Below are 26,135 nucleotides of genomic sequence, written 5' to 3' on the forward strand. Positions count from 1 at the left end.
GCTGGAATTTTATCCGGTAAGTTACAGCCACATGGCGATACACAGATTAATAGAGATGGGTTAAATTAAGATATAAGAGTTAGTCAAAAACAAGCTAGAGTTAATGGGTCAAGCAGTGATTTGAATAATATAGTTTTTGTGTGTTTGTGTTTATTTTGGGGCTGAGCAGCCAGGAACCAAGAAACGGCTTCCTCCAACAAACACTAGTCACAAAAGAAAATAAAATTGACTATTGAGTTTTATCAAAATGATAAGCATCTTTTTTAAAAGATGTCATTTAAAAAAGGAAATGGTTAATCTCTCATACACAATTAGTACTCACAATATATGCCTCATGAGTCTTGTAGCCAGTACCCATTTTAAGAGCCTTTTCACAATCCAAGAAAATTCACAAGCTATAATTTGTATAAAGGAAATTTTTATAGATAAATCACAATGTAAAGCTTTTGAAAAGCGGCACATTGAAAATACTCAAAATGATTAGGGAAATTCAGATTGAATGATAATAAGAGAAGATGGAAAAAGGCCTCAGTGAGTAAAAGTACTTGCCATAGAGACTGATGAACTCACAAGGTCAGAGACAACCAACCTCTGGAGGTCAGTTGTCTTCTGACTCTATGTACACAGCGTAACATACATGTGCCCACACATAACACACTCACAAAATAAAGGCATCAATGTGGAAATGATATCAAGGAAATACAAGGACTGCCACTGAATTCTGAGTGGTATGAATGAAGAATAAAGAAGTACTTAAAACATTTGACAGGTCCTCGCGAAGTTAGATATGTAAACACTCTAAGGATGCAGAAATTCTATTTCTTACTGGTCACCCAAAAAGACGTGCATGTCCATGCACAGAGTAATTTGTAGGTAAAATACCACTGCAGCGTCATCCGTAAGTCCAGCATGAAAAGATTGAAATGATGACACATTCGCCGCATGAGCTGCTGTGAAGAAAACGGATGAGCTGCGGATGGAACAACAGTATGGGTGACTCTTACAGGCATCCTCCTGAGCAAAAGAGCAGCTGACATGAAAGGGATCTTTGTACAATTTCCACTTAGGAAAACATTCAGAGTAGATAAAACTAATACTGGTTGAAAAAAAATGTCAGAGCTGTGGTTTAGCGGTTGGACTGGAGTGGGTTCAGGGGGAGTTCATGGGAATATTCAGTGTCTTGATTGCAGCACTGGATAGATTGACATACATATTGCTAAAATTTACCAAGTCATATACTTGACGATTGTGCATCTTATTTTATGTGAAGTACAGATTTGTATAATGTTAACTAAAAATGAACATTTCTTTATATCTTAATTTTTTTTTCAGGTAGTAAAACAGACGGCCTTCAACCGCCTTCAGAAGGGTTTCTTTTTGCCAAGAGATACAACTGCTCAAAGAAATGAGAAAAAATGGCATAGGTGTACTTATCCCTATGGACATCTATTTATCCCCTATGTCTTAGAGAAGGCACAGACAAGGAAGCAGAAAGATGTATGAGCCAGAGGCTGGGGAGAAGGGCTGTGAAGCGATGTCTTCTGGACATGGCATGGCCATTACATTCCAGAACCCACCACTGTTGTCATGATCTACACAAGATTGGGCCTGCTACTCTTTAATCACCCATGAGGAAGGGTCCTCAGTAAGGGGACCATGGTCAGATAATCGGTCCTAGGGGAGAGGGTGTTCTTTTCTTTAGCGGTGTAGCCAATGATAACTTGCCTGTGTTCTAGGAAATAATCCCACTCATGCTCATGGAAGCAACCATAATTAAACTCAGTGGGACACATATTCATGAACACACAGATACACACATGCCAAGTAGGAGGAACATTGAGCCTGTTGGTAAAAAGAAGGACTTCAGCGGGAGAAAGAGGAGGACTAAATGAGGGTATCGAGAGAGATTGAAAATTACCAAAATTCAAAATATACGCATATAAAATTGTCAATAAAAACAAAATGAGGTTAAAAATATTTGGAAAACACAAATAATTGCTTCTCTCTCCATGTTTATAGAAAACGTCTTTCATCATGATTGTTTGTGTACAAAGAATCTTTGTCTCCATTTCAATTCTACCATTCAAATACCAAGCAGTAATGCCAATTACCCTCTACTTGGCGCCCAATAGGAGCTAGATTCTCTGTCATTCACTTATGAACATTTCGTGCTAGCAACAGCCCTTCAAGATTGGTTTTATTATCCTTAATTTTTGTGGAGAAATTCAAGACTGAGAATAGTTAAGTGGTTTGTTCAAGGACTCACTGTTACACATGCAGGGACTGCCAGTCTCCTTTACCCATGTTATTTCTTCTCTTAGTCACTTTTCAGACAATTTGCATATCAGACTGATCCCAAAGCCATAGGCATGAGGGGGATAGTCATTGCCAGCCTTGTAATTTAACTGGTCTGGCCACAATCTCAGTGCCATGTAGTCTTTAGTGAATCATTTAGCTTATTTCTTCCAACAATTAAACAAAAAGAAATAAGATGAAAGAAGTAATTGTTTCCCTTCTTTCTACATAGACTAGGATTCAAAAGTTAGTGGTGCCAACATTTGGTAAGCATGTTGCTTAATCTTACTAAAGCTTGGGGGTTTTTATCCATAAGACAAAAATATAAATAACCATGTCACAAGATTGATATGAGGATAAAACAAGGCAATGTATTTAAAGCACATTGCATGGTGCCATTACTGTAATAAATGGCAAGAACTAGAAATGATTATTATTATTAATGAAAGCACAGAAGTACAATCGCATATGTAGAAAATTAAGTTGCTAAGTTCTCTTATTATTGCTTGCTTTATAATTGTTTTCTTCTACTACTAAAAGACCACAGCTCAATTGTATAGGTCTGATGGTTTGAAAGAAAATGACCCCGAAAGGGAATGACACTATTAGGAGGAATGGCCTTGCTCAAGTAGGCATGGTCTTGTTGGAGAAAGTGTATCACTGTGGAGGCAGACTTTGAGTTCTCATATATGCTCAAGATATTGCCTAGTGCCCAAACTACTTCCTGTTGCCTATGAGTCAAGACATAAGGACTCTAACTTCCAGCACCATGTCTGCCTTCATGCTGCCTTACTTTCTGCCATAATGATAATGGACTAAACCTCTGTTCTGTAAGCAAGTCACCCTAATTAAATGTTTTCCTTTTGTAAGGGTTGCCGTGGTCATGGTGTCTCTTCAAAGCAATAGAAACCCTAACTAAGACAATAGGCATCAGAGGTTTCTTAGACACATATCATTTTGAGTCTGTATAAATTAAAATTTCATTCCATATTAATTTATAACCAATGTATTCAGTAGTTTCTAATATGCCATTATGTTATAGGCCCTTGTGCTTTAATTAACTCCAAAATACACATAAAGCATGGAAAATGAAGTTTAAATGATATGTCTTATTCCCATAACTGGCCTAGAATAGTGACTGAGAGCTACATCTTTGTTTTGATTTTTGTTTTCCCTGGACCTTCTAGAAAAGGTAACCACAATTCATGAAAACAACTGAAATGTAGAAGAAACACCAGGCAGAGGCCACAGAAACCAATGCTTACAACAATATTTACAGTGTTAATCGCCCTTCTTTGAAAGATCTTCATGGACTGACTGTTTGGCTCAGAACATGCAAGGTTCTGAGTTCAGCCTGAAACTAAGATCTTATGGCTTCTCTCAAACACAATTAGGAAGCAGGTCTTCTCTTCCACAGCCACACCATATCTTCTTTCCACTCTGTCTCCACCCCAAACACACAGATCACTTTCAAATGTTCTTAGAGCATCATTGCATAGGACAAGTTCCATGTAATTCCCATTGCAGTGTGAGCAATTTGTTATCTCATGCTCCTCTTGGGCTTCCAAGGGGAGTTGTACACAACAGATAAATTTAAAGCAGAGATATGCCTGTTGGGGAGATCACAGATGATAGAGGTGCCTGGGTTAAACATAAATGTCTTCGCGATATCCCTTCTTGCATAGCAGAAGACCATGACTGGATAGTGTGAGAATAAATTAACTTTTAAGGTGATGGGCAGTGAGGGTGGAGGACTGTAGGGGGAGCTGAGAGGCAAGTAAGCCAGGATTTGGACCTCACCGCCCACCCTTCCCTATCACTAATAGAAACAACCTGACACACCCCATAGCACCTACAATTGCGCTTTTTGTCACTGGACTGCCGACCAGCCAATCAAATTACTTGGACTTCACTTATGAACGATTTTGCCAACTGGCTGACACTTTGTTTTTGTGGTCAATATAAACAAATTACTTTGACTGATTCATTGGTTTCAAAGGTCTATTATCCTCTCAGATCCTCTCTTCCCATTTTCTGTTTTTCTAGACTAACATTCTCTATGTACTCACATAGGGAGATCCGTTAAAGGCAGCAGAATAAAATCTTTTTTATCCCCCATACTTAAATTCCACTTTTCCCTTCCTTAGGTGGCCAAAGGGGCTAGGTAACCAAGCCAGATATATTTAAAATTCATTTTTTTCTGGGCTATTTCTGGACAGTTTGTTTACTTATTTTCTTTTTTTAGTTTGGTCTTAACACACAGACAAATGTGTACCAACTGTCTACGTTTTATATTTGGATGACTACCTGGAAGTGGCGTGTGGCAGAAAGCAAGGCTGGAGAGCAAGGCATGTAAAGTTGCCATTAGCTTTCAAGTCCATTCGCTGGTCTCCTTCTGCTCCAGCTAGAAAAAGCTGGGGATCTGTATCTCACTGGGCCACTTTTTCGATGATCTTTTCTGATGATCAGTACCTTCATTGCACACTTAGTTTATCCCTCCTAAGTAAGATATCATAATTGCTTCTCTTCTTTAATGTGGTTTTGCGCTTTGACTTTTCACTTCTTTGGGGTGATTTCCTTTGCTGTGCTAAAACTACAGGGTGGCAGCAAACTCGTCACAAAGCCGTGACCTTTACTGAAGAACAAGATCCACGTGTGCTTCCTGTGCCACATACGTTTCCATTTTTATTTTGTGTGTGTGTGGGGGGGTTGTGTGTGATTGTGTGCAGTTGTCCACAGAGGCCCGATGAGAGAGTCAGACTCTCTGGAGTCAGAGCTACAGGCGGTTATGAGCAGCCTAATTGGTGCAGAAACACCAGTCTGGGTTCTCTAGAAGAGTAGGAAGCGCACTAAAGCTCCGAGTCATCTCTCCAGCCCTCAAACCAAGGAGTCAATGCTCGCACACTGGTTCCCTGGCTATGGAGCTACTGCTCTGGTTCGGATCATTCAAAGGTCCCGCTTTATATTTTTAACGTTCTGAATAATTCCATATCCTGTGAGTATAAACTTATCGAGCAAGTTCTGGAGACACAGTGTTTTTTAGTTTTTCATTCTTTCTTTTTCCCAAGCAGGACTTTTTATTTGTCACTATTGGAAGTCTGGATTTTTAAACCAGTTTCTTGGTTCATATCCATCAGTTTGTTCAACGTTAGCCCCTGACTCGTCACCAGTCGAGCTCCATGAGTTTTCGCATTTCAAACTTGGGCTTTTTAGCGTTTTTATTTTTCTAAGGAAAACATTGTGAGGAGGATAACTGGACATGCAGGTCTTGTCTACGTTTTTCCCAATGCTGTCTGCAATCGATGTAGTCACCACTTCCTCCAAGACAATTGGCTGCCCTTCTCAGGTCATGACTTTCATCATCTTCCAGATCTGGAGGACCTGCTGGTGCTGTCCACAGGACCTATCTGGTTGTGTTTTTAGAGAAACTAACACAGAACAGAAAAAGCAAAGAGCCGTCAGTTCTCTTGACAGCAACGGAAGCTTCAATCATGGTCTGGTTTCCCACTTTTTGACCATGGAACACATTTTGTCCTGGGTAAGATCCATGCCATGGAAGTTAATCAGATGTTTTTTTGTTTTGTTTTGTTTTGCTTTTTTGTTCTTTGTTTTGTTTTGCTTTTGCCCTGACCATCCTCAGTAATTAGCTTGAATTTTCTAAACACAACTCTTGTCATTCTGTACATCGGCAAAACTCTCTTCCAACATATAACCCCTGAAGGCCCTCAGATTCAATTTTGGTTCCTTGAGTCCGTGTGATGAGTGTTTTTTCAATGTTTTTTAAAATTGAGACTAAACAGAGCTTTTGCATCATACATCTGTCTTAGAAAATGGATCAACCACCTTCTTCTTGGCTTCTGTCTTGACTCCTTTAGTCAGGGACTTGTTTTTGCTGACTGCTTCCACGGTGCTGCTCAGAGAACCAAAGGGGAGGAAGTAGATGCAGCTTGCATGAGAACTTATGTGAGTGGGGCAGGACTTTTATTTCTTGGTAGAAATGGAAACTTGCTTTAAAAAAAAAAAAAGATGGGGGTGGAAGGGATGATTTCCTCTTTTTTGATATAAGCCTTAGATCTGCCCACAAAACAAACATACAAACAAACAAAAAACTGGCATCAAATTGGGATCAGCTGTGCATCTTACCAAAGTTAAAGAGCTGGGGCATCTTGACACAGGTAGTTACTATCATCATTATAATTGCTGCTGGTATTACTTTTTTTTATTAACTTAAGCATTGAGTGTAAAGAAACTGGTTTGTCTAATTTTGGAAACAGTCATTTTGCCTCTAAGAAAAGAGCGCATACATGGGTAGACGGTATCACCCCAGGGTGGCAAACACGTTCTGTTGTCCTCAATGTGGTGGCCACATGTTATCTTTTTCTCCCAGAGAGCTAAGTGTAAAGCAAGAGAGTTTGGAGGAAATGGAAGAAGGAGAAAAGGAGCTTTTCTTTTTCTTTTATGGCATTTAGAATCTGTGCCAATGAACCCACTGGCATATCCCCCGACCCCTGAAGTTGTGCGTATATGCTTAAATGTGTGTGTTTAGTAAAGAAAATTAACACAGCACGTTGTGACTGTTCTGAGCAGTTATTTCTGTTTTCATGAAATGGTTGTAAATCTTTTGAAGCAAACTGGGAGAAAACAATGAGCCTCATGCACTGTGAACGTTTAGTGATCCTGTGTACAAATCATCTATATATTACACTACCCTGTAAAGCACAAATGTGTTTATGAGATTCTGTAAAATAAATGTGCAATGGAGTTTCACTAATGGAAAAGACTTAAAAAGTGAAAATCATTTTCTATAGGCTCTATCCTATATATACACAAAAATACCCAATATTTTCAAGTCAATCGAGGAATTTTGTTTTGTTTTGTTGTTTGCCTACTACTCTATGCGGATCTACGGTGGACGGTGAAAGATTGTGGGTCGTTCTGCAGGCCGGCAGGGGGCGCTGACAGACGGTAACGGAACTACTTGCGCTGTGCCAGAAACTGAACTTGGGTCCTCGGGCGGAGCGGTTGGGCACTCTACCCCCTGAGCCGTCTCTTTGGCTAGAGGAATTATTTTTGCAATATTAATGGCCATAATGTAACGAATGTAATTAATGACCATAATTGATTCATAATGCAGTGAATGATTTGAAAATAGAATAAATGGATATTCAAGAAAATCAGAGATTTTGAAACTTGGAAAAATACTCTGAAGAGGATTTGGCTTGTTCAATCTGACAAAGAACTAAGAACCAGAAAAAAAAAAAAAGACACATATACAGAGACGCATTTTCCCCTCCCCCCCCTTCTCCTCCTTTCCCTTTTTCCACTTCCTCCCTCCCGAAGTACCAGAACTGGAAACAAAGGCGAGTCAGCTGAGACCCGGGACACACTTTCTACCCTCCCAATAGGAGCCACTTTGTTCTTGTGATCCAGTTTGACGTCCACAGCAAAGGTTTTGCCTCAGAAACCTGTGGTCAAGTAATAACGGTCCCCAGGCTTTCTCCTGGAGATGAATTGTTCATGGGCAGATGTAGAGACTTATTCAGATGAAAGATAATTATACTCAGTCTCTTCCCACTTCTCCTTATAATTTCATCTGCCCATCCAAATTACAGATGCCTGGTTTTTTTTCCTTCTTTTTTTAAAACTCTATCTCCCTTACCAGTTCTAGAGAAAAATCCAGTAGTTAATTTTAAATCTTTCAGCCGGCCAGAAAAATGACAACTAGCGCTATCTTAGAGATGGTTCTGTTCAGAGAAGAATTCATGGCTGACTGGCTGGAGTATTTTTGTTCCTAAAGTTTATCTTCATCATAATGCAATGTATTTACCACATGTAAGCAAAATTCTGTCTCATATCCCTTGGTGACCAAGAAAGGTATGTGGTCATGTACAGGCTCCATCTAACTTGACTCAAAAAGCCAGACTCATTACCCTGGACTCTCTGTGGCATGATTTAAGCACATCTGAGAGAAGCAGCCCCACCCCCCCCTCTGTCAGTCTGGATGCTCCTGTGGCAGATGACAGAAGCTGACTATGTTAATCCACCATAGAATGCACTAGAAAATCTGAAGGGAACTCTGAGGAGTCAGAAGTTGTCACTTTTTGTAGCAGTGGGAGGAGGAATATTTTTGGCTGTGTGACCAACTTGTCATTCAGATTCTAGGAAGGCAGCTTAATTAGGACAAACTGAGATCTCATGACCACTTCTTGAAGTGATGAAGTCTCGTGAATGCCTTCTCAGTCCAACCTCACTACAGGGTTGGCAACATGGGGGTGACTGGGGCGGGGTGGGGGTGGGTTCAGAGGTTCCAGAAGAGTTTCCCAAAGAACATTAAGAAAGGAAAAACAAAGCAGACAAACTAGCAGATGGCCACCAAACCACTTCGTGGGGTGATCAGTTATGGAAAGCCAGAGACTAAGAAGTCAGGGTAAAACGTGTCTAGACAACAGCTCAATGATGGAACCAATAACATGGATGCTAAACTCTGGTTTTGCCTAGCAGTTTAAGCAGGGCCACTGAGTAGCAATTTTTCTTTGAACTGGGTCCAGAGCTTCCCGGCCCCTGAGTGGGATGTGAATAGCCGGTCTATTAAGCATCTCTCCCGGGTCGCAGATTGTCCTCCTACCCCTTCTCCTCGCCACACCTACTGCCTTTGTACCGAACTCTGAACTCCAAGGCTGTTGCTCTTGTAACACCTCTGTTTAGAACGCAAAAGGAATCAAAAGCTGCTGCTGGGCACTTTATTTTATTTCAACATTCAATATTGGTAATTTGAGTTTAACGTGTGACGTCAAACCTCCTTATTAGACACAGAAGAGAAAGAGCAAGAAGTCAAATCAAACCACGTCTGTCTACTTGAAGACGTCTTTGAGCACTCTCCGGTACGCAGTAGGCATGAAAGATCTTCATTGTCACTTAAAGTGCAAATTTGTCCGGCTATGTGGAGAGAGAGGGAGAGAGAGAGAGAGAGAGAGAGAGAGAGAGAGAGAGAGAGAGATTTCAACGTAGCAAACTTTGTTCGCTGTAAATTTTACTTTGGTTATTAAAATACTCACTGTAGGAAACAGATTTGTAACCCATTTCTCATATTACCTACAACCAGAAAAACAAAATTTGATATCCTGGGGTTTATTTGCTGAGGAGGGCGCTTCCCATAAAAGCAGGGTGAGTGTGCATTGGGAAATTCGTCTGGTTTAACTTCTTTATGGATAAATGTTAGTCACAACCTCCCCCATTCCAACATGCACACTTTGGCCCCATCGCTCTCCCCACCTCTTGACTTCCCGCCTCTCCAGGGCTGGTGACCTAATAGCATTTTTCTTCATGCATATTTTGGCTTGGGCCCATGGCCTGGCTGCCTTCGCCTGTCTGAGTCTTTTGAAATTCCTGCATGTTCAGCCCAGATTAAGCCGAGTGTGTCTCAGAATGTGTGTTCCGTTTTGTTCTTTCCCCTTAACTCTCCCTGTGCAACGTGTCTGGGGAGGAGGGGAGTGGGGCGGGAAGGGGAGGAGGGGCAGAGTGGAGGAGCTGTCCGCCTCGCACGTTTCCAATCGCATTACGTGAACAAATAGCGGAGGGGCAGCGGGGCCAGAACGGCTTGTGTAACTGCAAACTTGTCAGAAAGTTTAAAATCTCTCCCCCTTCTTTTACTCCAGACATTGTGCGCTCTCCGGGGAACGTCGTGCGCTGCTCCCGGTCGCCTTCCAGGACTGGGAAAGGGGAGAGAGAGACGGTGCCACGTCCGACGGCCGCCTGGGCTGGGGGCAGGGTCTGCCGTCCGCCCTTGGCACGACTCACTGCGACCCATCCCCGCGCCTCTCCCTCCTCCCGGCCCGAAGAGGTCTCGTTCCTTCGCGGAATCTGAGCCCCGTCTGCATTCTCTCCCAGCCACGTCCTCCCGGAGAAGGGACTAGCCGGGAGAGCCATGCGTTTCGCCTGGACCGTGCTTCTGCTGGGGCCGCTGCAGCTCTGTCCCCTTCTACGTTGCGCTCCGCAGGCCCCGCGCGAGCCACCCGCGGCCCCGGGCGCCTGGCGCCAGACAATCCAATGGGAGAACAACGGGCAGGTGTTCAGTCTGCTGAGCCTGGGGGCGCAGTATCAACCGCAGCGTCGCCGCGACCCCAGTGTCACTGCACCGGGACCCGACGGCAACGCCGCCCCGCAGCCGCGCACGCCCATTCTGCTGCTGCGTGACAACCGCACGGCCTCTGCTCGCGCGCGGACACCAAGCCCGTCTGGGGTCCCCGTCGGCCGTCCCCGGCCCGCAGCCCGCCACTGGTTCCAAGCTGGCTTCTCGCCGTCGGGGGCTCGCGATGGAGCCTCACGTCGCACCGGGAACCGGACTGGGTCGCCACAGCCTCCGCAGCTCAGTAACCTGAGACCTCCCAGCCACGTAGACCGCATGGTGGGCGACGACCCCTATAATCCCTACAAGTATTCAGACGACAATCCCTATTATAACTACTATGACACATATGAGAGGCCCCGGCCTGGGAGCAGGTACCGACCCGGATACGGCACTGGTTACTTCCAGTACGGTAAGCACCCCCAGGTGAACGTGAGACACCTGGCCACCTTGGCCGCAAGTGGGTGCTGTCTAGACGTGACGGTCTGAGCGCGGCGGGCTCTGGTCCCCTCAGACTCGACCCCCCCCTCTCACCCCCCACACACTACTTCCCCCTCGCCTGACCCGCCAGCTCTGGAATCTGATGGAAACCGAGCTCCTGGCTCCAGCAGCTTCCTCTTCCCTTTCCTTCCTAGCCTTGGCGCTCCCTGGTCCTCAGCCCCACCCGGCGGACTTGGTAGGCAAAGGATGACAAAGAGGGGACCTGGAGTCAGAGGTCATCTGCTTGTCTTATTTTTAGGTCTGCCGGACCTGGTGCCGGACCCCTACTACATCCAGGCATCTACATATGTCCAGAAGATGTCTATGTACAACCTGAGATGCGCTGCAGAAGAAAACTGCCTGGCCAGGTATGGATTTCCACAGCCCGGCTCCCCATTATGATCCTGGGATCACCAGGCACCTCGTTCTGCTGCTGTTCAGTGCAGACAAGGGCTGGGAAGTGGGACACGGACTGGGAAGTGGGACGTGACCTCCTGGGCAGGCTGACTTGGACTGAGAGTTAATCTGGAATGTTCTTATGGGTACCGCCTCATTGAGAGGCGCAAATCGGGTGTGGGGAGGGACCCTTATTCTGCAGACTGGGTCTCAGGTTCTTTACCAAGATTCCTATTAGGCATTGGGGCAAATTACTCCCAACAGCTTTCTATAATACAGCGATCAACAACACAGGGGAGGGAGTAGAAAGGAAACTCTTGTTATTATTCCCTAATGGTCTAGGTCTGTGTTCGCCACGGTGGCGCCCCCCCCCCCCCGCATTGGTAAAGACCGCATAGACCGCATTCCACATTTCTTTCAAGAGGTTGATTAACTGGGTTGTTTTGGTATAAGACTGTGAGCAAGAGTTTTGTTTTCCGTCAGTCCCAAAATAAAATAGCTATTCTGGACTTGGAATTATCCGATTTTGCTGCTGGCAGCCAGCAGAGGGAGCAGAAGATGCTTGCGTAGTTCTGGTGGTACCTTTAGTAAAATGGGTCACTAATGTTCCTCCGACCCAGACTTACAAAAACGTAGTAGTGTCCCAGAAGTGTTTACATGAACCTTTTTCCGCGTTGACTTTTTTACAATCGTAGGGCTAAGGGAAGAAATTCCAGCTGAATTTCATTCCCGAGTCTTTCACGAACCACACCATTGAATTCTGAAAGATAGAAGAGAAAGGTCCCCTGTCTGATGATAGTGAATATAAAGCTGTCTATCTCAAGCTAGCTGCCTTATTTTAGAGTGTTTCCCCACTTTATCTCTTAGAACTACCAACTTATTAATAGATATCTTGGATCTTTTTAGGCACGTGATCATTACTATAGCAATCCTACATCATCTTGTCAATCATTTGTAGTGTAAATACTAATTTCAAGCTCTGTAGGTTTTTCCTATTGTCCTTCATTTTCTCGATCACCACGTATGTTTTTATTCTTCTAGGATTGGATGGGAGCTCAGGACTGTCTCTTTGACCTGAGAGGCTAGTTGGGGAAGGGGGAATTACACTATCGCATAACAGTGAGCTCTTCTTTCTAGTTGTTTTTCATTGGTATTCACTGGCTCTAATATTTCTTCTCTACACTCACAGTTCAGCATATAGGGCGGATGTCAGAGATTATGATCACAGGGTACTGCTACGATTTCCCCAGAGAGTGAAAAACCAAGGGACATCTGACTTCTTACCAAGCCGCCCTCGGTATTCCTGGGAGTGGCACAGCTGTCACCAGTAAGTGGATGGGCCTCTCAGTACTTCTGGGATCCTTTTACAGCTTTCATGTGTCTTACCTAAAGCCAGAGAGTTGCTATTGTTTATACTTAGAACTTTTACTATACAGTTTGATGTCATTGGACGATGTTGAACCTTAAAGATAGGCCCTTCAACACTAAATCCCATTATCTTTTGAATTGGAAACTTTTATGTCAGGTTCGTTAAAATTGTTGAAAGGACATCATAATGGCTAACGGTAGAACTGACTAGTCTGTAAAGTGTGTGCAGTAGACAAGGTTATGGGCAGTTGCTTAGCTTTAAAGAGTCATAGACCATTCTCAATAAAACACACATGGGACAGACTTCAGGAATGATCCACTTCCATCTTTGGATAGGCCCATATCAGCCCCAGATTGGGTTCCCTGCCCTTTTTAAATTTAAAGTTTTAATCTCTAAATTACACGTGGTTATGCCATCATTTGCCTAGGTAAGGTGCCAACTATTCGGTGCCAGGAAATCCTGATGTGTGGTCTCCTTCTCACAGAAATCCAAACTCTTTCTCGTTGCTGCCCCTCTCCCTTGCGAGATGGGGAAGAACTCAAAAGCCTTCTACTTAATGAATAAGAGGAAAGCAGACTTTAGCCACATAATTTGCATATTAAAATAGACTTTATTTTGAAATGAAAGTTTGTGCTATTTAAATAACAGTTGTAGAAAAACATGCTATTGTTTCCCCCTTGCACTTCCAAAAAGACTTTAAGACTTTGGAACTCTAGTTTTTAGACTGTCCTAGCAAGTTCCCTTGAGTAAAGCCATCATATCGCCAACATCAGAAGTGATACCCAGGGAAATACACCTGAGACTCCACAGGTCACAAGAACAGATATTCAATTGTCTCTAAAGTTCTTACCAAGAAGTAAAGTTAAAAGCCTGCAGTTTTGATTCTTTTATGTCCTTCTTGAAAAACAAAAGCATCTATCATGAATATCTCTTCAAGAAGATGAACTTGGTAGCTAAGCATAGTGACACATGCCTTTACTCCAAGTACTTAGGAAGCAGAGGCAGGTAGATCTCTGAATTCAAGCCAGCATGTTCTGCAGAGTAAGTTCCAGGACAGTCAGAGCTACACTGAAATCCCATCCAAAAAGAGGGAGGGAGGTTTGGACTGGAGAGATGACTTAGTGTTAAGAGCACTTGCTGCTCTTGCAGAGGACTCAGGTTCGAGTCCCAGTACCCACCTGGTGGTTCAAAAACGCCCATATCTTATCTCCAGTTCCAAAGGATTCAATGCCCTCTTCTGACCTTGAGCACTAGGCATGTGCATGGCGCACATATAACTTATAAGCAAAACATTCACACACGCAAAATAAATAAACCTTTAAGAAATTAAAAGACAAGAAGATAATCTTGCTCCCTGTTTGAATTTGTGAGCATACCACCATTGAATCTAGGAGACAAGGAGGTCACTCACTGTCCTCATTATTTTCTCTCCGTGTTGCTGACTGTTGTTTTATCGTTGTGTGGGACATTAGACATTACCACAGCATGGATGAATTCAGCCACTACGACCTGCTTGATGCCAACACACAGAGGAGGGTGGCTGAAGGCCACAAAGCAAGCTTCTGTCTCGAGGACACATCCTGTGACTACGGGTACCATCGACGCTTTGCGTGCACTGCACACACACAGGTAGGCTGGCGCTTGGACAGCAGGAACCCACAGATATCCAGAGATGACGAAGACAAAGGCTTCGCCTATTTTCTCCCCCCCCCCTCCACCATTCTTTTTTCAAGCCTTTGTTGTATTTTGAGGTTATCTTATCAACGTGGAAAGCAATTGGGAAAAAGGCAAAGGACTGGGTGGTGCAAATTGCTTTTAAAGTGGTTCCAGCTGTGTCTGCAACCCCTGCTGGTGATCCCAGAAGGTCAATGTGGATCCTTGCTACACAATGGAAAGTAGTTTACTTTCTGAAAACATATGAACGACTTAAAACATCTGCCTTCATTCTGCGTTCTGTAATTGGCTATAAATAACTGTTGGCCATGCTTTCTCACCTGCAAAGCGTTTTGTTTTCCACCTTCAGGCTTAACATGGAATTGTGCCTAAAGTTAGAAGTTAGGAGTTGAAGTCAGTTTCTTAAAAATACTTGAAACAGCATCACTTTTAGGAATGCAAATAAGAACAGAAAGACACATTTCTGCCTCCACACATGTATATTTAAACCTTCAGTGTAATTAATGTCAGATGTCCTCTGGATGAATTTGTTTTTAATAGTGCTGAGCTAAGCACTATTGCATGCTTGAGAATTGGAAAATGTGTGTCGGTTAAAAACTATGTCAGTACTTCCATCCAAAACCCTAATTTGTAAAAGGACATTATAATTTTACTCCAGCCCAGCTCTTGGCAAGTAGCTCACGAATGTACATTACTCAGGGCACAAAGACATCAGCAGTCGTCATCTTGGGGAGCAGATTCCAAGGTTGTGGCCGGAAGCTTTTTAGTGACCTACATGTGTGGACCACACTTATTTCCTCTGAGCTTAGCTCATTGAAGTGGTTAGAAAGGGAACCAGTTATATTTAAGATAGGTTGGGAGGACCAAGACATATGCTTTAAGTGAAAGATGTAAGCCACCCATATATTAAGCTTGTACCCATCCAGAGATTGCCTTCTTATTCTGTGATCACCAGGAGAGGATCTGGGGCACTTATTTTCCCTATTCAGAAAATAACACATGTCGGTCATCGTATCCTAAGATGGAACACTTGCGGGGGGGTGTACATATTTCAGTTCCATAAGCTCCCCCATTATCTGTCATAATCTTACTCTTTTTGTGTGCATCCTTCTCTATATAAGTCTTAACAATTTTTGTAACCAGGGTTTGCATTGTAAGTTATGCATATATTTCAGTTTTTTCTCAATAGTCTCTTGAACAGAATTCATTTAAAGAAAAAATACAACATTCACACAGATCCCTAATATTGACTTGTATTAGTTTTGTTATACTAGTTTCATGTTCATTAAGTGTTTATGTATATAACTTATGCCTATATGTTATATATAAAAACCACATGTTCTAAAGTTATAAATGTACACACTAAATTCATGTACAATTAAAAATAGACACATCATACTCATTGGCCAAAAGCAGCAAATAGTTATGTTTTGCTGGAACCAAATAATGAATTTAGATAGTCTAGAATGAAGTTATACTTTCAATTTAGTTTTATACTTGACTTTGAATATTGAAATATCTACTTGTTCAATGGCCGGTGTAACTTCAGGCATTTATTTGCAAGTTCAATTAAGTTCACAGAACTTCAATTAAATTCTGTGAGTTGGTGAATCATAGAGTAACACCGTCAGCAATTTATGCTTACACACACACGTAGCACTTTAAGATGGTGTGACCGAGACCAGTGTCAAATTCATGGACTTAAATTGTTCCCCTGCTTCAGCATTCTGAGAAATGGGATATCGCTGTATGCCAACAGTGATAAAGTCAGCATTTCTGAAACACTTGTATTCACTTGGAAATGGAGTATTACTTATTACTTACACCTGTTTTTGATGGGCATCTAAGCCAGTGCATAATTTAGAGAGTCATGTGTGGAATAGTAGTAATGGTAGGTGCAGCAGTTCATACTTGTTTAGTGTGTAAGGTGCCAGAATCAGAGAAGGGTGTGGTGGAACCAGAAGTCCCTCCTCTTGTATTTCCTATCTTACACATAAAATGAGAACGGACCAAGGTGAGATCCCAGGCAATTGTCGCTCTCACTCCTGTGGTCGAGCAATCTCGGGTTGGCCTGCCTATGCTGTCCTGCACTACGGTTAGCAAAATTGCTCACTCTTCCCAAATCCAGCTGTAGCCAAGCCCACACCCCTAAAGCACGTTGAGAGGCTTTTGGTGTCTTTGTTGACCAAAATGACCTTAAGCACCAAAGCAAGCTTGAGAGATGATTTTAAATGACACTGTTGAGCTCAAGAGACTGTAACATACACTTTCTAATCAACCTTAGATTATCGGAATGAAAATACTGATAATCTTAAAGTTAAAAGTTCTCATGAGGAAATAGGAAAGTAAGAAGGTATCTGTCTCCCCCAATAGGAGAAAATTTCTTCAGCTTCACGAGAGCAAGGACATTATGTTCTTGGGTTTTTCTTCTGGTAGCCTCATGGGACAACCAATGTCTTTTTGGTGTGAATGTTTTAGCATGCGGATTAGTGCAGTATTGACCAGTTTGGGAATATATCCACACTTCTGACTCCACAAAGATTGCACTGATTTTTTTAATAGTGGGAATGTAGTAACTGAGAAAAGGTACCCTAGACCCTGTTTATATAATCTTGAAACCAACTCAGTCAATCCCTAGGTGTTTGCCCTGGAATAAGCTATTTGACCTTAGTGTGCCTCAGTTTCCTTATCAATAAAATAAAATGGAGATACTAACACACCTGCCTCCTGCAGTTGTGAGAACTGGCTTTAGATAATATGTTTAAAACAGTTTTGGCACAAAATAGTAATAAATGTTAGTTACTCAAGGATACAGCTAGACTCTACCCTTGAGGTGTTTCTGTAATATGATTACAAGACACAGCAGAAATGGATGAATACTAACTATAAAACCAAACATGACAAAAGTCCATAGACAAATGGAACACCCAAAGGTCATTGCAGGGGAGTTCCCTGATAGAATATTGGAACTAAGTTACTATGAGACCTTTATTCCTGGTGTAATATCTTGAATTGTGGTGGAGGCCTATTTTGTTGCATAAGACCATTTTTCACTGGTGACTTGTGAAGTAAGGCTCACTACTTCATACTGCAGTCTCTATAAAGCCTCAGATCTTATAAGACTGGGTAATATGTGGTTCTCAATGGAGATGAAAAAGAAGTATGATTTTTATGTCAAATTATTCAAATTTACCAGTAATATGTTTGTTTTAGCTTGGTCTAGCCATACACTATAATATAATTTTTACAATTTTGCTGATTTCAGGGACTGAGTCCAGGATGTTATGATACCTATGCAGCAGACATAGACTGCCAGTGGATTGATATCACAGATGTACAACCTGGAAACTATATTCTCAAGGTAGGGGCTTTGAATACATGTGATTGACCATGACAATTCAATACACTCTCTTTTTCTGGGTTCAAATATTAAATAATTGTGGCCTTGAAAGTAATCAAACACCCTTCAAAACAATTTTTAAGGAACCCAGAGTGTGGTGTTTTTAAAAAGAGCTCAGAGAAATGTACACAGTTTTCTTTGTAATGTATACAGTGTTTAACTACATGCTTTACTTAAACTACTTTTCTTGTTTGATTTGGCTGAGTCTCTTGTTAGCAATTTCACTATGGCATCTCTATAGAAGTAGGAAAGAATAACAGTATACAGTGAATAAGAAGTCTTTCATCATCGTATTTTTTGTGTGTTTGTTTGAGACAGGGTTTCTCTGTGTAACAGTCCCTGCTATCCTGGAACTTTCTCTGTAGACCAGGCTGACGTCGAACTCACTGAGATTCACCTGCCTCTGCCTCCTGAGTGCTGGTATTAAAGGTGTGCGCCGCCATCACCACCCAGCTCACAATTCTTTTTGTTGTCCAGGTCAGTGTGAACCCCAGCTACCTGGTGCCTGAGTCAGACTACAGTAACAATGTTGTACGTTGTGACATTCGCTACACAGGACACCACGCCTATGCCTCAGGCTGCACAATTTCACCGTGAGTATTATTTAGCAAGCTAGGTAATTTCTTTTACAAGGAGCTTTGTACTTTATATTAGCCAAAAGACTGGGAAAGGCTTACAACTTTTGTCACCTGGATTTATACAGCACCGGTGTTTGCTTCTACTACTATAGCTTCCTTGTATGTAAACCAAAGCAATAATTAATTATTGGATCCATGTTATTATTTTTGATAATACTAGAGAAAGAAGAAGCAGTGATGTTTTACTCAAACTATAACTTAAACATTGTTCATTTGGAAAGATGCAGTATTTATCTGCCAAGTTCTGCTGTGGTCCAGTTCAACAAATTGCTCATTAAACAGTGTAAGTGAGCTTGTAGGAGCCACACCTATGGGCTTTCCTCCCTTTCCTCTATGCTCCCTGGTGGGGATGCAAAGAAATTCAAAGCATTTTCCAAGGTACACTTTCATGTACTGGTTGCAAAATGTGGTGTGTGTGTGTGTGTTTCCTCCATAAATCCCTTAGTCCTGAAAACAGTTTCAGAATCTTAGAAGGAATCTCAGCCCATAAACATTAAGCAGAAATTCTTTAGTGAAGAAGAATGTAGAGTTTTCCTGGTTGCTACCTGTTTATCCTGACTCCTTTAAAGCTTTGCCTGCTTCATGTTACGCTAGTTGTGCCTTTCAAACAGTGAGCAGACTATGGGAGTAACTGAACACACATCATCTTTGCACTGATATTCCAGAGATACTGGTAGCTTAAAGGCACCATGTTACCTCACGTAGGACCCTTTTCTTAACTTACATAATGAAGCAGAGTCACTCTGTACTTGGCAAGCATTATCATATTATTAGAAATAAATGAGGCTCATGACAGTAAAGAGATAATACTGGAAAATTACATTCTTATGAATATGTCCACAGCACAAAAAGTTTGCCTGGGCCATTGGTCCACCAAGCATTGAGTTTTTTTCAGCATCAATGAAGGCTCCATAATCTAAATAATTTATCATAAAAATTAATATATAGTTGATTCATTAAAGTTTTCTATTTCTTAATAACTCACTCATCCACCATTTGCTTACTTACTCTCACTGTGTACTGTGTATTTAAAGTTCTAACCTGGTATTAGGGAGCAATATTAAGATAGGTACAACAGTTACCTTGTAGACTTACTGTAGCAATTTCTGAGTATTCCACATAAATTTCTTTAATGTTGTATCCCCCCTTACCCCAAATGGCCAGGATCTAATTGCTTGTTCACACTATATATCCATGGCCAGGAAGAGGCCTAGCGCCTACAGTGTCCCACTCAACCCTTCATTCATGAATTACTTTGTCTCGCCAGAAATATAGAGTTGACTTTAGAGCAACATTTGAATTTGGCCTTGAAGACTCAGAACTACCAAAGCAAAACTGAGGAAGGGCATGTCTGGAGGCATCAGAGTCACAGACAACTTCCTCGCGGAAGTGATTGCAGGCAATATTTGCAAAGACAGCTTCCAGTTGGGGTTGTCAACTGTGATTCGTTCAAAAGGACAAGTGAAGAACAAGCTAGGAATTTTGAGCTTCTCTCTGGAGACCATGAAAACTATCCGACATTTTTGAGCAGGGAGTAAAATGCACGTGAAGCCATGTGGGCAGTGTGATGGTGAAGAGTGTGACCTCATGTGTCATTATTGCTGTCCTTCCCTAACTCTCATGGCATGTCACTGTTAGCTCACTGGTTGCTTCTCATGCCAGTCAGACATTTGGAACCATTCTGGTGGAATGTAAAATCCATCCAATAATCTGGTATGTTTCCTTCGTGTAGCCTCTTTCCCTCAGTCTTCCTAGATGACTTGGGCCCTTTTTACTTCTGCCATGCTACGTGTCTGGGCTTTCTCCTCACAGAAATTGCGGTTTAGAAATTGGCAGCTTATGATTTGAAGGCAAGTGTGTCTTTCCTTATACGAGGACCAGTGATCAGCATTTCAACACAACAATACCTGGTTTGTGGTTTTATTCCTCTCTCTACCCATTAATGCACTGTTCTGCACCCAGAAGCAGGCAGAGAAGGAAAAATGCAAGATGGTGCAGAAGCCATGATTACGCTTCCTGGCTGATGCATCACTCTTGCTCCCTGGAATGAGCTCACTTGCTTTGGTGCTGGTTCCACAACTCCCGCTTGACTTTTCCTTCTTTCAATTTTGCTGTTTGTTTGTTTTGCCTTTTAAATATCCAGACTGTGGACATCAGACATGTACTCCATACTATTGACCGATTACATATTCCTTTCCTCCAATCACTGCTAAATCATGTTCCAAACATAATTTTGCAAGATGATTATTGCCGAGGCGGAGGAAAATTGCTCCAGCAAGATTTGAAAAGGCCGACTAAAATCTTATTTGTTATGCTCATTTATGATGTCATCCTGCTAATGACTTGTTCCATGTGCTCTCTTAATACAGGTATTAGAAAACAAGCCCAGCTCCCATTGGATAAAGCAGTGCCTGGTGTTCGGAAATATGAAAACCATAGGTTAGCTTCAGTAGGAAGGACTTATGTATTTTAAAAGGCAAACAACAAAGGAAGTTTTGTTTGGATTCTCTCACAACAACTAGCATAACTGGATCTTGAATGTTTAAATCAGTATTATTTGGGAATTTTAAATACTTATTCATGTTCTTTGTGAATTAACTGTGTTTCAATTTTTTATGTGCCTATGTGGCGCTTTCAAAGAACCCCAGATTTCTTATCTTCTTTTGAAATTATAGTGCAAAAGGGAAAATGGCATTTTAATAAATGAGCCATAATTTGAGTGATTATTTTCTAAAGTGCAGAAACCAGTGAAGCAAAAATGACGGGGTTATATTTGCTTCAATTTAGATTGATTTAAAGATGATATCCCTACTGTGTGAGCAGGAGTGAATACATTTGGTGCTGAAGAAAGGTCAAATACATAATGGTTGTCACAAGAAATTACTCTATAGTAGAGAGATGGCAATATATGTGTATTCAGATAGTTACGTCCCTATATAAAATTATGTTTACATTTTCAAATTACTAAATAATTTTCCTTCTGTTTGTGCTTAATTTCACTCTGATTTAAGTCAACTTCTGTTTTGGAATGAAGTAGATAATTCCAAATTCCTGGCTGGTATTTGCTGATATTCCCCTCTGCACTTAATCTTTTTGTGGGCGGAAATGTCTAATGTGGCAGTCTTCACATGATGATTGTGGGAATTAGTGACATAGGGAAATCATTTCGATGACGTGTGATCAATGTAGAGCTGATATACCCTGCAGCATATTTTACTGTTGGCCAAAATTAAGTCACTGCTGACATAGAGATGACACAGTGAGTATCTAACACCACAACCACCTTTAAAATACTGTAAAAAAAAAATACTGGTAAACCTTGTCTGGATGTTTTTAAAACTCTACCATTCTTCTAAAATGTTCAGTTATTAAGGGGGAATGCTAAAAAAAGAAATCATTCCTAATAGATGACCTACTGTGTGAAACACAGGACCATCATCCTAGATTCTTTAGGAACTGGCTGTACATGTTTCTGTGTATTTACAAAAGACACTCCGAATTCGCGAAGCACATAGCATTGCATACTTGAGAGGCTGGTGGAAAGAAAGAAGCAGGTGCTCTCTGTGAAAACAAGGACTGCGTGCCACCACGAGACCGCTGTGACCTTACTTCAAACTGTGAAACTGTGCAGCAGTTGAATTTGGAAACTCTTTCATTCAGAAGGTGCAGAAAAAAAAAATCAAGTTAGACTTTTAAGTTCCTGGTGCTTAAGCTGAAGTTTTCCTTCATTAACCAGCATTAAAATCTCAAGCAAGGGAGCTCCTATGCCAGAATGTGTCAGGCAGACCTTTCTCAGCGAGCTGGAATCCTGTCTTATATGTCACAGAGTTGTAAAGGGTAGCCATTACTAATCACTATACTGTACTCACGGCTGCAGGAGCAGGTGAGAGGGGCCAGAGGAGGGCAGTTGCCAAGAGTGGATAGCGCGGTACACATGATTCTTATCCGTCTGAGTACACACTTACCCATAAGTATATAAAGACAGAACTTGGATTGAGCTGGTATCTGATCAATGGGATTGCTTCTTTGATGTACCTCTTTGCCTTAGATTGCCTTTCAGTTTTAATACTGAAGAATGATCCTTTCGAATTATAATCATTCTGATAAAGATATTTTAATATGCGTGCTTTTAAAAACAAGACAAAAACTACTGTCAGTATCAATACTGAACCAGACTGGCATACAGAGATTTAAGATCTTGACTCACTAAGATTCTTAACTCTATAAGAAAGTAGGCTAATAATAAGACTTTTAGATATTTAGGACAATAATTTCAACGAGACCTTTATCTCTTAGTCATCATCAGGGGAGGGACAGGATAAGCCAAGCACTTACCTAATAGACATTGGAAAACAAAGACTGTCCCTAACCTTCCTTACTAAGTATGAAAATTAGGCTCATCTTATTTCATTTTTAACTGTTAAAAATATGTCTATAGAATTTAAAATTTAAACACTGCTATTTGTCATGGCCATGCTTTGTTTTTCAAAACATAAGTTAAAAATTATTAATTGTATACATGTATGTATTTCTAGTAATTAAAATATGTTTCAAACCCATGAAATGTCTGCCTTTTAAATGTAATTTGGGCTTTCTGGTTGATTCTCTTTCAATTAGGAAGCTGTTTATTAGTAAACATTTCTGTCCTTTCCCCCAATTTAAAATGCATCAGAATGATTTGTAAGTGCAACACAACCCTTCATATACGTAACCCTTGGGTGTCTGTTCTCTAAATGACCACCAAGGTCATTGATAATTAGTTTGTTAAGAATAATGATAAAAACTAAAAGCTAGTCTACTAAACTCTGAAATTACAAAGATAAGAAATGAGAATGACAGAAGGAACACCAAGGACTGAAAAAGAAACGTGTTTTTACACTAATAAAAAATAAGAAGCAACATAGTCAAGTCAGCTCTTTGCCACCTAAGTAATATCATGATATGGAGATCACAGATCCCATCTCCAGTGGGACCATGGCATATGTTGCCTAGTTTCAGAAAATCTTCTTTATGTTCAGAATTTAGAGGATATGTAGTTCACTGAAAGTTTTCCACATCTGATCATTAACCTTCACCAGACTGTATGAAAATGCTAAATTCTTAGTCAGGAAATATTTTAGAAATCATTTTACTCATAGTAAATTAAGTAATAAAATTACCCCCTTTATGGATGCTTCATAATTTGAATTTACACACACAATTTTAAAAATCAACCATTTATATTTCATTCTCAGATTTCCAAAGGTGTAGGTCATTTTGAGAACAGATTTTATTTAGCTTTCAAGCTGAAATGGTGCTGAAGTATCTTAACTTGAATGTAAAATGCATTTAGGCTTAGATCATGGGTACAGGACACAGACGTTTAATATCTAACCGCTTGCTGCACAGTGGGTCACATGTCATTTGGTATTAGAATGTCTGTGATGAAGTTTTAATTTCTCCCATTTTTTTCCTGGAACTTTTGCTTGTAAAAACATTTGTAACTTGTTTGAGGAGCTTTTATTTGAAATGCCTAGATGCAGGCTTTCTATTGCGTTCTCACATCCTTTTTATTATGTGCTGTAACTGCATGATTACATAAAAACGCCTTGAGAAATGATTTCAGTTGTCTAAAGTGGTCATTTGCTGTTACCTACAAATAAATGATCTGAATTTAATTTTTGGTTAAAACATTAAAGCCATGTATATGGTTGATATGTTTGTTAAGTGCCTTTTCTATTTTCGAAACTACAATAACATTGCATCATTTCCCCTTTCCCTTTCCACCCTCCAATCCCTTACCTTGCCTTCTCTCAAATCCATGGCCTCTTTTTCTTTAATTATTTTTAGTGTTACACACACACACACACACACACACACACACACACACACACACACACAGAGAGAGAGAGAGAGAGAGAGAGAGAGAGAGAGATTCCTAAATACATTAATACAATCGTCTCACTCCATATAATGTTTCCTATATGTATATAATCTCAGAGCTGATCACCTGGTATAGATAACGAGTGGAAGATCATTTCTCCTACTCCCAGCAGTCCCCAGCTGTGCATAGTTCTTTCTCTAGAATTTGGAGCCTGCAAGCTTCCCTCTTTCCATGCTAGCATGTCCATTGGTGGCATTATTGTTCTGGTCTTGTTTAGGCAGTCATGGTGATGAAATTTCACGAGTGTAGCATCTCTGAAATTTCTAGGAAATACAGTCTTACAGAAAACTCCATTTCTCTGGTTCTTACAGTCTTACCATCCCCTCTTCCACGATGATCCCTGAGACTTAGCTGCAGGAGCAGTGTTGTGGCTTTATCAATTCTGAATAAACACCACAGGATCTCTTGTTCTCTGCATTTTGATTAGTTGCGTTTATTTATTTATTTATTTATTTATTTATTTATTTATTTATTTATTTTGTAATGGTCTGCATCTAATGTAAAGGGAAGTTTCTTTGATGAGGGGTAAGACCTACACATAGTTGTGGGTGAAAGGATAAATATTCAGAATGTAGCTAAGAATTGTGATGGTTTGGCAAAATAAGAATTGTAGTTCTCCAACGTCCATGACTTTATTAACCAACCCTAGGTAGTTAGCTGAATCCAGTATCAGGGATGGTTTCTTTCTTGTTGAGTGGACTTAAGTTCAGTTAGGGAGCTGATGGTTACTGCCAAGATATGCATGGCACTGTTGCATGATAGGGTTACTGTGCCATTCGGGTTGCTGAGGTTTATAGTAATCATAGCCGGGCAGCACTTGCCTCCTTTGGAAGCTTGCGTGGTGCCTTCTGGTTCCATAAAAGCTATTTTGCAGAGGGGGACCTTCAGGCCAAGTCCAAGTCCCAGAGAACTGAGGAAGACACAGAAGGAAAGTTTGTAACTTCTAAGAGGCTGGCTTATGAGGCTTAAGAGTGGACACTCTCTCTATATCATTGAGAACAAATCCAAGCAGAAGGTAATCCTGTGGAAGCTGCTGTAGCTTGAGTAGACCACATAAGCTAACTGATGTCAGCGGCTACAGTAGCAACAGATTTTCCATACAGACCAAAAAAAAAAAAAAAAAAAGCAGAAAGATGCCATCAAGGACCTGAAGAGGCAGCGATGGGAGAAACTAAATGTTTGGCTTAGAAACTTCATAACAGACAATACTTATGTTATGGGGTTAATATAGCTGCTGACTTAAGATTTAGACATTTATCTGTGTTCATTTACCATTCTAAAAATCCTAGAGCCCCATGGGCCAACAGAATCTAGATAATAGGACATCTCTTTAAAATATGACTTCCTTAATACTATAAACACCCTGTAGAGCTATTCCTGAGAAATTAAAAAAAAATCACACAAAAACGTCATTCTCCACTGGCAACACACCTGGTCCCTCAAGAGCTGTGAAAATAATACACAGTGAGATATAATGAGAGTGTTCCATGTTTGTGAGCACATTACCTGTTCTGCAGTTCATGGATCAAGGAGGAATTTTAACTTTTAAGTCTCATTGTTTAAGCAACATTTCTAAAGCTGTCACTGCTCTAAACATGGAGTCATGAGGAGGCCCTGTACAAAACAAAAATCTTCTGGAGAAATTTCGCTATCCTATCCTGGATGTCAGTTAAGGACATTTGTGAGGAGGATGTCAAAGTAACCCCAACTTAAGACTATGGGAGGTCAAAATAACCTCAGCGGGATTTTGGGAAGTTTATTGCACTCTTCACAGATGATTTCCAGGAGCTCAAGGCTTCCGTGAAAGGATAATTGCAGATGTAGAAGTAGTGAGA

General features: G+C 41.1%; 1 protein-coding gene and 1 pseudogene across 1 annotated transcript; one reads left to right on the plus strand and one right to left on the minus strand.

Moving 5' to 3' along the window:
- Positions 1-5,382: 5,382 nt before the first annotated feature.
- On the minus strand, positions 5,383-7,411 carry LOC125390252 (small ribosomal subunit protein eS1 pseudogene; annotated as a pseudogene).
- A 2,426-nt stretch (positions 7,412-9,837) lies between these two features.
- On the plus strand, positions 9,838-24,071 carry Lox (lysyl oxidase). Its single transcript, XM_048419404.3, has 7 exons — positions 9,838-10,832; positions 11,160-11,268; positions 12,486-12,623; positions 14,138-14,294; positions 17,605-17,700; positions 18,217-18,332; positions 20,747-24,071. Exons 1-7 carry the CDS (start codon positions 10,220-10,222, stop codon positions 20,751-20,753), a joined length of 1,236 nt encoding a protein of 411 aa, XP_048275361.3. The 5' UTR covers positions 9,838-10,219; the 3' UTR covers positions 20,754-24,071.
- The last annotated feature ends 2,064 nt before the right edge of the window (positions 24,072-26,135 follow it).

Source organism: Myodes glareolus, chromosome 13, assembly GCF_982192425.1.
Source record: "Myodes glareolus chromosome 13, mMyoGla1.1, whole genome shotgun sequence".
NCBI lineage: Eukaryota > Metazoa > Chordata > Mammalia > Rodentia > Cricetidae > Myodes > Myodes glareolus.

Bases quoted from the DNA above. Each gene is read 5' to 3' on its own strand.
- Lox (XM_048419404.3), top strand. From the start codon at position 10,220: ATGCGTTTCGCCTGGACCGTGCTTCTGCTGGGGCCGCTGCAGCTCTGT. The intron at 10,833-11,159 runs GTAAGCACCCCC...TCTTATTTTTAG, and splicing joins CACTGGTTACTTCCAGTACG to GTCTGCCGGACCTGGTGCCG. The intron at 12,624-14,137 runs GTAAGTGGATGG...GTGGGACATTAG, and splicing joins GAGTGGCACAGCTGTCACCA to ACATTACCACAGCATGGATG.